Source organism: Bradysia coprophila, unplaced genomic scaffold (assembly GCF_014529535.1).
Source record: "Bradysia coprophila strain Holo2 unplaced genomic scaffold, BU_Bcop_v1 contig_732, whole genome shotgun sequence".
NCBI classification, from domain to species: domain Eukaryota; kingdom Metazoa; phylum Arthropoda; class Insecta; order Diptera; family Sciaridae; genus Bradysia; species Bradysia coprophila.
Genome location: NW_023503972.1, coordinates 2,967,427 through 2,981,950, shown reverse-complemented (window position 1 = coordinate 2,981,950; position 14,524 = coordinate 2,967,427). Strand labels below are relative to the sequence as shown.

The 14,524-nt window shown below is 37.3% G+C and overlaps 3 protein-coding genes across 3 annotated transcripts; 1 reads left to right on the top strand and 2 right to left on the bottom strand.

Annotated features, from left to right (window-relative positions):
* Window positions 1–860: 860 nt before the first annotated feature.
* LOC119084057 (chymotrypsin-C-like) lies at window positions 861–1,896 on the bottom strand. The gene is made up of 2 exons (XM_037193894.1): window positions 1,736–1,896; window positions 861–1,673 (listed from the first exon to the last, which is right to left on the bottom strand). The coding sequence occupies exons 1-2, from the start codon at window positions 1,778–1,780 to the stop codon at window positions 960–962; spliced, it is 759 nt and encodes a 252-aa protein (XP_037049789.1). The 5' UTR covers window positions 1,781–1,896; the 3' UTR covers window positions 861–959.
* Window positions 1,897–4,821: 2,925 nt separating this feature from the next.
* On the top strand, window positions 4,822–5,994 carry LOC119084058 (transmembrane protease serine 11G-like). Its single transcript, XM_037193895.1, has 4 exons — window positions 4,822–4,971; window positions 5,039–5,342; window positions 5,412–5,571; window positions 5,724–5,994. The coding sequence occupies exons 1-4, from the start codon at window positions 4,918–4,920 to the stop codon at window positions 5,959–5,961; spliced, it is 756 nt and encodes a 251-aa protein (XP_037049790.1). The 5' UTR covers window positions 4,822–4,917; the 3' UTR covers window positions 5,962–5,994.
* Window positions 5,995–7,191: 1,197 nt separating this feature from the next.
* LOC119084054 (collagenase-like) lies at window positions 7,192–8,326 on the bottom strand. The gene is made up of 3 exons (XM_037193889.1): window positions 8,022–8,326; window positions 7,696–7,955; window positions 7,192–7,606 (listed from the first exon to the last, which is right to left on the bottom strand). The coding sequence occupies exons 1-3, from the start codon at window positions 8,249–8,251 to the stop codon at window positions 7,290–7,292; spliced, it is 807 nt and encodes a 268-aa protein (XP_037049784.1). The 5' UTR covers window positions 8,252–8,326; the 3' UTR covers window positions 7,192–7,289.
* Window positions 8,327–14,524: the final 6,198 nt, after the last annotated feature.

Sequence of the window (14,524 nt, the reverse complement as noted above, 5' to 3'; positions counted from 1 at the left end):
TGACCTCTTTCTGTTCGAGATACAGTTTTCTGATTATCAAAACTTGGTAGCAAATAAACCCGGACATTTAAGCATGATATCATTTACTCTTGACCGCTTCGGACTGAAGTTGCAACCTTTGCTTCACCTCCTCTAAGATGAGAAGCTCACTTGGTGATCCACTATTCCTCTTATGAGTTCGAAGTGTCTTTCGTAGATTGACCCGGTGAAGTTACTCAGCCGAATGTTTCCTTGAAGTTTGGTGATTAGTTTCAAACCTTTTTCTTGATAATTTCGAGTTCTTTCTGCTGTATGCCAGACCGGGTACATCATGATTGGTGGAATCATAGATTTGAAAAGAATGTTTTTTTTGGAGCTGAGATAGTTTCGACTTCTCGGTCGTCAGTGGATATGGGGTAAAAGAACGAAGATTAGGCCATGTATGTAAATCCGACCATTCTTTTGTTTTCTTTTGTTTTAAAAATAGATTACCCAGATGGCCGGATTTAGATGCATGGCCGAATACTTTTCGGTGTAATCGATCAAAGTATTTTTAATTGGTTAATTTCAAATCTTGTACTTCAATTTTTTTAACATGCTCTTTGATATTTATAAAGAGCCACATTACCTAGAGCTTGTCAATATTTTTGTCGTCGACAACAGATGAATAGCTGTCTAAATCTATTCCGAGGTTACACTTTGAGAGAAAAGAGAAATAGCTATCAACAGCACTCTTCAAAGAATAAGATAAGAAAGTTGGCAGATGAACACATTTTTACCGATACCTCACGGCTGAACGTTTGAATAATTTTCCTAAAAATTCTTTTTTTTTGTTTGTGTTTTTTTTTGATGATTAGAAACATAGAGGCAAAGCTGTCCTGTTCATCCAATCATTTTTTTTTTATTTCGCAAAGACATTAACTACTAAACTGCAAAACCTGATCAGCCATCATACATTGTACTTGTGAAAGGTGAACTGCTTATTGTATCTTCTCGGCTATCCAATTCACATATTCTGATACTTTGATAAATCCAGGTGGAATTCTGCTTGAACAGTCTTTCCATATATTACCGAATGAAACAATTCCAGCCAAGACATCGAAATTCTGTTCTCGCACCACCAATCCGGCGCCTTGTGCACCGCCACAAACGTTAAAATCGACATCCTTAGCGCAAAAGAAATGGCTGACAATGCCATGGATGTGTGGATAAACAACCTCACATTCACTCGGTGTCATTATAGTCATTCTTCCGTATTCCAAAACGGTTGACGTTGGTCCATAGTCCGATAAATAGCTGAATGCGGCAACCGTTCCGATTTGTCCTTGTCTCGGTATATCCTCGCTTTGTCTGGGCAAAGCAATTGGTTGAATGTTAAGGGTAAATTGGATTTGTGTCGGTGCAATGATGATTGCCAAATTATTGTCATCGGTGCGATCGTCGAAATTCTCATGAACGATTGCTTCGTACGAAGTGACCGACTGCAAATCCTTTTGTCTTCTACCGCCAAATCTCAAATCGAAGCGCTTGTAATGGTACACATTCACAGCGGCAGTTAAAACATGTCTGTCAGATATTAGGACTCCACTGGCTGGCCAAGTTTCATCGTACATGTCCCAGACCCACATGTGAACATGGTGCGGGACTGGATCGTCCGATTTTATTCCATGCCACATACGAGCCATTGGCGTCGCCTTTTAACGAATTTTCCCATTCAATTTTATTACGAATTCACAGCACTGAATTTAACACTCACCTGAGCATGGATTATACATAGAGCCAAGAGCGGTAAGAATTTCATTGAATTGGGTTGTTTTCTTCGTCGCAAATCGAATAGAATGAAATCAATATTTGCTTTCTGTTCTCAATTTATTACCACCTTTTAAAAGTTTTCGCCGATTGTTGATCTACGGAAATGTTTTTCCTTTGTTGCTTATCGTTATTTTCGTTTAATTGGTTAATTAATTGATATTTTATCGTTCAATTCGATATACGAAGATCAGTTAGAGTGATAGTGTTTGCGTTGGTGAAAACAGGTTGTTTTTCGGTAATTTAATTAATGAATCGGATTTTTTCCTTTGAAATTTTCTCAGTTTTAGTAACCGTATACAAAGTTGGTGTGTGACATCAATTTTTATCCGAGAACTATGAATACTGTTCTTATGATTGGTATGTGAAGAAGTGCGTAAGACTTGATCAAAATCTAAACGTTTTTGAGCAACTACTCCAACATCCAGTAATGTTTTATTCGTTATAAAAAATGTTCATCTAACAGAAACGAGACTTTTGTCTGGATTTTTAAATTAGTATGGAACCGGAACCTTTGTGAAAAACAATTCCTCAATTTGTCGAAATGAGCAACCTTACTCCTCAAAGGACAATAGAAATATGAGGAGGATTCAACAAAGTGATGATGAGGATTCCAGGTGACACCAACGGGATGTGGTACAATGTCGGAAGTAGCACAGAAATTTATATCATCTATAGAAGGAGTTGAACGAAATTCGAAACGAAACATGAGGAGCACACTGTTTTCGACTAATGTAAAATAGTATATTTGGTACCAAGTGATGAAAAGAGGACGTTTTTAGTCGTAAACTGGTCCTAACAAGGTGAAATCGAGATGTCTCATGTTACGACAACACAGCTAGTGCTTAATGAAGTATTTTGCACTTGGTTGCATCATAGTTATTTATGGCAGCGAGTTATAAATGCTCTAGATGTGTAGATTGTCATTTGAGGTCGTACGCTATTTTGAGAGGGAGATCGAGTCATCGAATTACTAGCGTATGTTCTCTATTCTTTATGAACCAACTTCACTGCTATTCTGCTACTAACACATTTCATGGATATTTATCAGAGTGAAATTAATTCACCAGAAAATAGAGCGGAAAGGATAATGAATAAAGGAAGAAAAATTAGGGGAGAAATGGGAGAAGCTTGAATTGAAAATTGAAATGAAAAAATCGTGAGTCTAAGATCACAAAAAATACGTTATTTCTGTACGGCCCCTGCAGTCTAACGAATGTTTCCTATTTATTTGGTTATTTTTCGTTCAATCATTATCCAACGGAACGGCACAAAAAAAAAACGTCTTTTGTAACTCATGATGAAAACTGATTTTTTTAGCACATGGCTTGTTCTACTCGGATCCGCCTCGTCAGGAAATTCTGTACCGAAAATACTTCGATGAAAAGAAGTAATAGGATTATCGGCTTGCGTATGTGTAAGGTGAAATATGCAAATTTATTCTGTTCATCACTTTAAAGTGATTGCTTTCCGAAATACCCTCTCTAACAACCAAACTTTGTATTGACGCAGTCAGAATACCACCTTATTTTGACAAATTTGATACTGATTTTTTTTATAATGGAGTTGCTGGGCTGCGCTTTTTTTAACGCTATATCGGCATCACGCGAAAAACACAAATTTTGAACTTTATTCCATATTTGCACACCAAAATAACGGAGCAACAGACAAAAAAAGGCATCACAATCACAAATTATTTACTTTCGAACACCGGAATGGTGACAGAAGACGTAATATTTTCAACACAAAACAGGACACCGTCGTACATACCAATTTTGCTTAACCTGAGACGAAAAGCTCAGTGGCGCAAATTGCAAGAACCGAATTTCCGTACACAGAAAATCAAAGCAAGACTCGTTTTCACATTATTGAATATCAAGGAAACATCCTTTGGAACGACAAACAGAGCTATAGCTCTTCCCTTTCCAGCACATCATTATCCTTCATTTAATGTATTATTAAAAGAGTAAAATTTTCTATGACAGAATACACTGTACAGTTTTACCACCCTAATTTTCCTAGTTTGTTTGCTAGAGAGGGTATTGCTTTCTCCTATGATTTCCATATGAACCTCATAGAAACGACTATCGAGACAAGTAACAAGAATAAACGCGATGAGCTAAAAATTTTGAAGTGATAAATTTTGATCGAAACACGAGAGATTACCTTATTCAAATAAAGTGAATGAATTAAGTCCGATATTTTAACGTCTTCAGTTCGAGGGGTGACGCGCCTCCATTTAATCCATTTAATCCATTTAATCCATTAAATCCATTAAATCCATTTAATCCAAAAAAAATTTTTTAGTTTTACCGAAATAATTAGGCTACCCACCTGAAAAATTTGTAAAGTAATTGCGAAAAATAGATTTGCACGATCACCAGCTCGTTTAAGTACTCGTGAGGTAAAGGAATTTTTTTTGTTATAAATTGTATTAAATTTATTTAATCCATTTAATCCATTTAATCCACTTTACACCAAAAACTCCTAAAAGTGGATTTTTTTCTTTTTTTAACATTGTAGTATGAGTTGTAGTACGTGGTTCGATCAAAATCAACAATTTTTAAGACTTTTACAGTATTTTGTAAAATGAAGTTTTTTCGTATTTAATCCATTTAATCCAATTTTTATTCCATTTAATCCATTAAATCCATTTAATCCATTAAATCCATTTAATACCATTTAATCCATTTAATCCATTTAATCTAGAAGTGAGTTACCCCTCGCTTCAGTTACGTTTCATTGACCTGGGGTGGCTATCCTTATATCTAGTGACTATACAGTTTCCTACTCGAATCAAGCCTAATTCGACTTTTTTGGGGTCAAAATTGCTTGAGGATTTTTCAGGAAAGTTTTAACTTCAATTTTAGGACAATGGGCCGGGTCGGTTTAATTGCTACCATTGACATAATGTCATTGAAACCTAAACAAAGACGCGTAATAGCAACTTACAGTTTCGGTAACTTAACATTTCCCTTTTTCTGATACGAAATTTCGTTATCGTTACGCTGAACGGCGTGAATTGTAATCTTTGAAGCACTTAAAACGAAATCGAACTGATGATAACAGAATAAAGAGTTAAATTTGAAATATTTCGATCATTCGAGGATAGCCGTTTCCGAGAAAACCATGAAGTCAATCGCAACAATTTGTGTCTTATTAATTTGTGCTACGCATATCGATGTAAGTCATTAACAGAGACTTGTAAATAACAATTGGAAATCGCTTTTAATTACAATAATTCGATCAGGCAATCATAAATGGATATTCAGCGCCACAATCACCTCACCATGTCTACATATTTTCAATGCTGGAAACCAATGTTGGAATAGCTGGTGGCGGTACTTTAATTTCGTCCATTCACGTCCTTACGGCCGGCAATTTAGTCCACAACTTTGTGGAATGGAGATGTCGTCTAGGAAGTCAACTATTCATCCAAACAAGACAAATCGTGAGTGTTGTGGGCCTAGCTCATCCCAATTACACACCACAACCGAGAAACAATGACATTGGAATAGTAACGCTTCCAGCGAACAGCATTCTCTCGTTTTCTGGTTAGTTTTGTAACGGTTTTGTTGACGTGCAGTGGTATAGTCGCATCTCATTTTTTATCGTATCTATAGTCGATATATCCCCAATTGCTTTGCCACCATTAAACTGGCTTCAAACGTTACCTTTTGAAAATGAACAAGGTTCGATGATTGGCTTTGGTGGATCTTCAGCTACCTCAGTTTCTGTCGAACGACTGCAACGAGGCCACCAAAGAGTCACAGAAGGAGCTAGGTGAGTCGGTTACAAGTTAAATCGGGCATATTTGAGAGCTCGTACAGGTGATGAACTCAGAACGATTAGAATGTTGTTGTTAGGCTTCACCGAAAGTGCTAAAAACTTTTCTCCTTTTCTCATCAAATTCTCATTAAAAACCCATCGCACAGATGCACCGCTTTCTTTGGAGTCAACAGTAACAACTTTTTCTGCGGCGAGGATCCAATTTATCAATCGAATATTTGCAATCAAGATATTGGCGGTGGCTTTAGTGTTTCGTTCAACGGTGTCGACACTTTAGTCGGAATTAGCGCTCTGGTAATTGAGGCGTGCAATGGAACATGGCCGTCGGCTTATACAAGAGTTCAGCCATATAGAGAGTGGATTCGATCAGTAACGTCTGTGTAAACTTAGCGGAAAATAAAATAAAGAAATACCTTTGTCGGCGTTACTCATCCATCTGTTAGCGTTATAATCCGAATCTGTATAGCACTAGAACGCAGGGAGTTTAATTTACTGATGGTACTGAAATTGTCGATAAATTTTTGGTAAGAACGACAATAACGAATCTCAGGCCGGTGTTACCTGCTATAGTCTGCAGTCATGGGTTCTATCGTCATGTATCTTACGACTTTTTTTTATCAATGTTAGAGATCGAACCTCTAGACAATAATTAGGAAAATAATTAAAGCTAGCAACGCTTTCAACTCGAAAATTTTATCTAACCCTTCGATCCATTTAATGTACTTGTCTCTTCCATTTCGACAAAATACTGATAGATTTTGAGTAGCTAAAGTGGTGTTGAAATACGAATCCTTTTTACCTACTCGACATCGACCCAACGTCGCTTCAACAGATTCCCCATAAATACATGCAGTCTTTACAATTTCAACGACAGAGTAAAGGCAGGAGTGGACGTTTGACAAGTGACCTGAATCATGCCAGCACGTTAGTAAGCGGGCGTGACGCATGTTCACTACCAAAAAAGTTTAAAAAAAAGTTTTTTTTTAGGACGGCGGAGCCGGTATACACCAACTTTTTGATAATCTAGTAGCCCTATATTTTTTGGCGAATAAAATTTTTCAATTTATGTCAGTGTTCATTCGAGTTCATTTTCATAGTGTATTAGGTCCCTTTGACGTTTAGAAAATGAACCGCTCCTGCTTGGTTTATTTTACTCTGCCGTGCAATTACAAACAACCCGACCACATGACACAGGCACGTCTTTGACGGTATAAATGAATGTTGAAAAAGTACAAATCTCTTTTTATCAAACATTGTATGCTTCGACAGTCTAACCTTTGACTCACAATTTTGTTCAAGCGGTTATCATCTGTTATCGATAATGACTGCAGGAAAAAACGACAGGCTGCAACTAATGCGACATTATATAGCAAAAAGTATGTTGTAAGAATCTATTGAAGAAAAAAAATTATCAATTGAAGTAATAGATTGGATAGTAAAATTGCTCATACGTTTACCGTCTGGGAAACGTTAACTGGAGTTTTCATTAACCATTTTTTTTTAGAATAAATGTATGACTTCTTACCTTCGCTTCGTTAACCCTTAGGAGACGTGTTGTTTTAATACAACAATTTTAAAAAATTGGTTTTAAGAGGAAAATGCTTTTTGTATATAATCATCATCAGATCAATTTATTCTATCGTTCTTCTTTGTTGTTTCTCCCCAACAATTTAAGCGTAATTCTTTGTCGATTTCAATATTTCAAGACATTCTTAAGGTCTTGTTGCAATTCCGGCTTGTTGCGATATCCATTGAGTGTATGAACTAATTCTAGCATACCCAGCTGGATGACCAGCATTACAGCCACTAGACGAGAAGAATGAATGAATTCCAATCAGCGTGTTACCGTTAGATTCGACAATATGCAAAGGCCCGCCGTTATCATTTGCACAAGGACCTTGTGCATTAATATCGTATCCCAGTGTGCAGAGGGTACTATTCGTTACAGCCGCCGATCCGTAATATAATTGACAATTTGCATTGGTCATTACACGAGTTCTGGCATATCGAAGATTTGCAGATGGTGCACCTAAGAATTTTGTTAGTCAAACTTTAGTTTACCGATCGACCATGATATTTCATCTTAAAAGTGAAGGAAGCAGAGCATTTGATTCTTACTTTGGTCGTTAATGCGTCCAAAACCGCTGAGAATTCCTGAAGCATTAACAAACTGATTGGTCGCTTGTGAAAGTGAAGGCAATCGAATCCATTGGATGGATGCCGAACTCGTCAGATTCAGCGGCAAACGCAACAATGCCAAATCATTAGCATACGTCTGCGAATTATAATTCGGATGAATAATTCTCGATTGTGCAACCATCGATATTTGAGGTTGGGCTAGGACATTCGATCCCATACCGATTCTCGGCGATGTTACGCTGAAAGAAATTATTTTCATCATCAGCAACGGTTGCGAAAGTATCGACTGTTTTATAGAAACTTACTTCACTACACAATGGGCGGCAGTGAGAACAAATGCATTCGAAATCAAAGCACCTCCACAAAGCATCGCTTGACCATTCGTTAAGTTTCCCTGAATTGAAACGTGCCATGGAAACTGATTTGTTGCTGCCAATTGTCCGTTAATGATTCTTGGTGCAATTCCTTCAATGGAATACGTAGCCGCATCCACTGAGATTACAGCGGCGATGAGTAGCACAATAAATTTATTCATTTTCTCTAGCTCTTATTTCTAGCTCTAATGTTTCAAAGTTTAATTCACTTGTGATTTTGATGTCGTATAGATCGTTGGAACGGACTTTATATACCTGTCTTTTCCACTGTTGTTTATTGCTTCGTATCCGAGGTGATAAGATAAAGTCGATTGGATTTCTTTTCAATAATGATGAAGTCATTGTTTATGCAAGATATGATTCTAGAGAAATTCATTCTGAAATGTCTACTATCGGTGTATGTCGAGTATACCTTCTACGAAACACGGGCAATTGAGAATAACATTGCTTTATCTAATCTGCTATTGTGACCAGCCGTATATGTTCCAAAGTTGAATTGACTCATCGAGTTATAATTAAAGTTACGAAATAACCATTTTTTGGTGAATTCATAGGATGCGATTTTGTGTTTGCAGCTTAACATCCATTGGTGCAAGTATCCCATCATCTTTTACTTCAGTAGTATCCACATCCATTTTGCCATATAAAACATTATTTTCGGTTTCACTATTTATTTTAGTCGTGGCTATCGTGGCTAATATATCTAAATGTAGCGATTTATAAGAAAAACGCAATCTCGTTTATTTAGCTTCAGTTCCAAAAGACGAACGATGTTATTACTTCGAAAGACTTCTGTGGACATCGTCAGAATATTCGGAACGAATGTAAATTCATGAAATTCCAATTTTTGTATAATTCGCTGATTCACCATGTGCCTTTTCTGCATTTAGTCTATATACTCATCTACAATAGGGTGGATTACAAAGAAAAATCACCCTATAAAGTGTCAATGGCATTAATGTAATGGTTATTTGTGTACCTGTTTTGGACGATTGATTTTAGGCAATTTCGCGGATTGTAGGCCGAACGAAGTGAGGCTTACAAGCGAAAGTGCCTTAAATCAACCGTCCCAAACAGGTGCACATGTAAGTTTTCATGCAGAGGGCCGGAAACCCGAGAAAATTCGAAAAATTGCCCTCATTTTCGGCCCCGAAGCATGAAAAGCTAATTCAACCTCTTTTAGTGCGAAAGATAACTTTTCAAAGTTTATAAAGATTTACATGCTTGCTAAGCGGGGCGAAAAAGAAATGTAAACCCACGGGGCGAAAGCTATCGCTTTCGCCCCTTGAATTTGACATTTCTTACTTTCGCCCCGCTTAGCAAGCATGTAAAACTATATACGTCACTCGGAAAGTAACTTTCTGACTTCTCCCTTGTAACGTAATGTACTATTTTTTGATACCAACATTGAAAAATGATACTTTCGCCCCGCATATGAGGGGCGAAAGTAAAAAAATGCATCCCACGGGGAGAAAGTACTTAACGAAGAGCGAACGCAACTGAACGAACAGCGAAAGTGACTGACGTCACAGAAAATGAGAGAAATGAGTCGAGTTGTCAACAAAATCCGCTCATATTATGCAGAATACTTTGATCAAAATTGTAAAACACTGTGTGCCAGTGTTCTTATTGAAATTAGCATACAAAGTTGATACTTTTCATGCTTCGGGGCCGAAAATGAGGGCAATTTTTCGAATTTTCTCGGGTTTCCGGCCCTCTGCATGAAAACTCACATGTGCACCTGTTTGGGACGGTTGATTTAAGGCACTTTCGCTTGTAGACCTCACTTCGTTCGGCCTACAATCCGCGAAATTGCCTTAAATCAATCGTCCAAAACAGGTACACAAATGACTATTTTGTTACTGAATGATTTGTTAGTTATATCTTAATTTTTGTGTGTGTTATTGTTGTGATGGCTAAATTTTTAAATTTTTCATATACCAGGGGGCTGCCGCCCCCTGGACCCCCGCATTTTCTGGCTAAATGCCTTTTTTTTCAACATTTTGTTGCGATGTTTGCGATACGTATCAATTTTCAATGTTGGTATCAACAAAAATAGTATGAACGACTCGGGGCATTCAATGTACTATTTCGGAATTTTGCAATTTTCTTGAAATTTTCCACCCAATTTCCTAAACTTTTGTACACCGCACAACTGAAATATGACATGGTGGGTTTCTGGTGGGTTTTGGTTTTTTATACGTTGCCACACGTTATTGACAATTTCAATATGTTTTAATTGGGAGGTTACGCTGATCGCTTGGTGAAAATGGACTTCACCTAGCACATATTAAAGACCTTTCACATATGTTTGACATTGCAATGTGGGCAACATAGATAAACTTAATTTAAAAACCCACCGAAATCCCGTGCTTTCACATTGTTAAAAAAAAACACATACCGAACGAGCCAATCTTAATCTATTACATGAATTTTTCCATGACTCATGATGTCATCAAATTTAATATGGTGAAGTGTGTATGTAAATTGATGTGTTTTGTCTATTTCAGTTGTCCGGTGCACAAAACGTTGTTCGTACCTCGACAGGAAATGAATTTTTCAGCACACGTCCTAAAAACAAAGGACTGGTGCTGAAAAAATCGTACTGGCTTGGTACGAAAACTATTTGTGCATCCGACAATTGAAATACGACCTATTTTGCCATGATTTTTCATTAAGAAATGTCATTTTTTCCCGAACTGTATATCGTGCGGGAAAAAACTTCATTTCTTTACGATTTATAGTGCGGGAAAAGAATTACATGAATTTTTCTATGACTATACGATTGATTAAATTTAATATGGTGAATGTGAAGTGTGTATGTTTTCAAGTAAATTGATGTGTTTTGTCTATTTCAGTTGTCCGATGCACAAAACGTTGTTCGTACCTCGACAGGAAATGGATTTTTTCAGCACACGTCCTAATTTTCCTGTCGTCCACGTCCTAATCGTCATTTCCTGCCTTGGTACGAAAAATACTATTTCCGCTCGATATATCGTTCGGGAAACTTTTACATTTCTCGATGAAAAATCATGGCAAAATATGTCGTATTTCAGTTGTCCGATGCATAATTTTTTTTTTGATACCAACATTGAAAAATGATACTTTCGCCCCGCATATGAGGGGCGAAAGTAAAAAAATGCATCCCACGGGGAGAAAGTACTTAACGAAGAGCGAACGCAACTGAACGAACAGCGAAAGTGACTGACGTCACAGAAAATGAGAGAAATGAGTCGAGTTGTCAACAAAATCCGCTCATATTATGCAGAATACTTTGATCAAAATTGTAAAACACTGTGCGCCAGTGTTCTTATTGAAATTAGCATACAAAGTTGATACTTTTTGTTACTGAATGATTTGTTAGTTATATCTTAATTTTTGTGTGTGTTATTGTTGTGATGGCTAAATTATTAAATTTTTCATATACCAGGAGCTGCCGCCCCCTGGACCCCCGCATTTTCTGGCTAAATGCCTTTTTATTTCAACATTTTGTTGCGATGTTTGCGATACGTATCAATTTTCAATGTTGGTATCAAAAAAAATAGTATGAACGACTCGGGGCAAAAGTAAAAAAATTCAACCTGTGCGATTAGAGCCCTTGCCTTCGGCGCGGGCTCCAACTCTCGCACACGGTTGAATTTTTTTACTTTCGCCCCTTGTCATTCAATGTACTATTGTTTTTTACAAAGTGGACCGAATGCTATTTTTCAGCCGTTTTTCAACAATTGTTCAGGATCTGTGTACTCGCCTTTATATTTTTCATGAAAAAACATTTATGGCTCAGGCCTGAACTTGTTAATTTTAAATCGATTAATTTTAAAAGTCTAAAATATGTCAAATTTGTTCAGAAATTAATAAAAAAAAATCCACTGTAATTAATCGAATAATAGAATGATAATGGGAAAAAATATCAGATTAAAAAGAATAAACAGTGGACAGATGTTTAAATTACGAATTACGTTCGTCAGTAATAATAGCCTCCAACCACAGCAGAGTAAAATAAACCAGGCAGGAGTGGTTCATTTTCGAAACGTCAAATAAGAGACCTAATACACTGTATGAAAATGAACTCAAATGAACACTGACATAAATTGAAAAATTTTATTCGCAAAATATCAAGGGCTACTAGTTTATTCAGGTCCCTAGTCAAACAAGCGCTCCTGCCTGGTTAACTTTACTCTGCCGTGCTCCAACCAAAAGGGAAAAAAGAAAATTTAGTTACATATAGTCTACAATTTTACATAATTATCATTCTTCGCTACTGTACGGTATGAAACTTCGGCTGTAGGTAAGTACCTCAACCTTATTACGAATGACAAAAGCATTGTCAAAAGATTGTCGATTTCAAATAACTGAAGTCAAGTTGAATTTTGAAGCAATGACCACTGTATTAACCGCTCTCGTTACTGTTCATCTTGGGCATCAAGAGGTCAATCTAATAAATCAACTAAATGAATTTTACGGCTTCGATCACAACATATTTCTATTGGATGCTTCGTTGTTCCAACATCATCATCGTAATGTCCTTCCCATGTCACCTTTCAACAACATCAATTCCAGCCACCATTATACGCCTCAGACTGTTTTCAGTTTTGATAAAATAGTATCGCTACCAACGTTGCATGAAGTTGCAAGCAAAAATCCGTTTCTGATCGTTCTCATGGACAGTTTGAAGTTCGAAAGAAACTTTTTGGAGTTTTTGAAGACAATCGAAATGTTTCGAGATCTCAAAGCCAACGTAAAAATCGGAGTTTTTTTGGCAGACAACGTTGCATCTACGCACGTCGTAGAGAAATTTTTCCGGTTTAGTTGGAGCCGTAAAATTTTGAACATTTTCTGTGCATTTTACCTAAACGTTGATCGTCGTCAGATATCGGAGCCTCAGGTGAGCGTTTTCAAGTTCGATCCGTTTGGTGGATTTAAGCTAACAAATTTGACAAGAACTGCGTCTGCTCGCAGTTATTTTCATAACGCGAAGCCAAATTTTCGAAGAGGTCCACTGAGATTTGTCAGGCTGCATGACGTGGGCATTAGTTCAGGGCAAATCGAATTTTGGGGCAGCGTCGCTAAGATGTTTAATGCTACATCATTAATGGTTACTATGAGTGCAACCAATGTACACACAGTTAAAAACGAAATACCGATACTTGACATGCCTGTGGAAGGTAAAGTACAAATGTATCCACACCGAACGGTGAGTGCATTAATGGTGGTTCCTCATGCCAAACCGTATTCGGATTTCACATCATTATTGGGAAATATAACGTCGGATAGTTTCTTGGGTTACACTTTGGCGACGATCTTAATGGCTTCACTCATACTGACCGTATCTGACTACCGACAGAAGAATGAAATTTTGATTTTCGAGCGCGTTGTCGATGTAGTAAACGTTTTGATGAATGACAACGGAAGAATCAAGTATTGGCAACTACGTGGGGCAAGTGTCTGCGTCATTTTACCATTAACATTCGGCGGATTAATTGTAGCGAACATTATTATTTCCATCTTCCAAAGCAATGCCATGCTACCACGCTTTGAACCCCAAATTGACACGATTAAGGATCTTTACAACTCAAAGATTCCAATTTTCTGCGATGAAATTATGTGGAGAGAAAAAGTAGTTAAAGTGCTTGAAGAATTGACACAATTCGGTGGATGGGGTGACAGAATTAGTCCGATAAGTCGGAGTCAATCTATTAAGGAAATACAGTCGTTGAACAACTCCATTGCGTTTCCTTTGTACGGCGAACAGGCGAAGCTGGTGCTTCGAGTGCAGAAACGATTAGACCTGCAAGTTTATCATGTAATTTCGGGCATACATCTAAGCAAGCACATTTTGTCGTATCGTTTACCGAAAAACTTCGCTTTCGTTGACTACTTAAACGATGTTCTACTCCGTTGGTGGAGTGCAGGACTATATGATAAGTGGACACAAACCATGGGTGAGATGGATGTGAACAATGTCGTCAAAATGCATTCTAAAAAACGATCAAAAGTTATCATCGATCCCGAATCGTCCGCCATACACACTTGGATTTGGTATGGCTGGACTGCATCTGTGATCGTATTGATTGGCGAAATCGTTTGGAACAAATGGAAAGTGATCCGAAATTTAAAAGGAAAATTTTGATGCAAATTTGTTGTTGATGAAAAGTGCGATCCCGGTCTGGCACCATGGGAGTTTGGGATACGTCCGAAGGACCTTTTTTGTATAAAGGAAGTGCTATTTAGGGATTTTCCCATTTTTTTTGTTTCGTAAAATTTGCTTTTTAAAATATTTGATAAAATGTTTACTTTCTGGAACAGAATATGAGTCATCTAAAATGATGTCAGTTGTGTTGTTATCTATCTTTAACTTCTTCAAACTTGTACCTTTAAGTGTCCATTCCACTCAACAAAAAGTACTCCGTGGGAGAGCGAGCTATCAAATGAAC

Excerpts from the sequence above, each read along its gene's own strand:
- LOC119084057 (XM_037193894.1), bottom strand. The coding sequence starts at position 1,780 with ATGAAATTCTTACCGCTCTTGGCTCTATGTATAATCCATGCTCAG. Across the intron at positions 1,674-1,735 it reads TATGTATAATCCATGCTCAG|GCGACGCCAATGGCTCGTAT; the intron begins GTGAGTGTTAAA and ends ATTCGTTAAAAG.
- LOC119084058 (XM_037193895.1), top strand. The coding sequence starts at position 4,918 with ATGAAGTCAATCGCAACAATTTGTGTCTTATTAATTTGTGCTACGCAT. Across the intron at positions 4,972-5,038 it reads TTTGTGCTACGCATATCGAT|GCAATCATAAATGGATATTC; the intron begins GTAAGTCATTAA and ends TAATTCGATCAG. Across the intron at positions 5,572-5,723 it reads AGAGTCACAGAAGGAGCTAG|ATGCACCGCTTTCTTTGGAG; the intron begins GTGAGTCGGTTA and ends CCCATCGCACAG.
- LOC119084054 (XM_037193889.1), bottom strand. The coding sequence starts at position 8,251 with ATGAATAAATTTATTGTGCTACTCATCGCCGCTGTAATCTCAGTGGAT. Across the intron at positions 7,956-8,021 it reads GCCGCCCATTGTGTAGTGAA|CGTAACATCGCCGAGAATCG; the intron begins GTAAGTTTCTAT and ends AATTTCTTTCAG. Across the intron at positions 7,607-7,695 it reads TGGACGCATTAACGACCAAA|GTGCACCATCTGCAAATCTT; the intron begins GTAAGAATCAAA and ends CAAAATTCTTAG.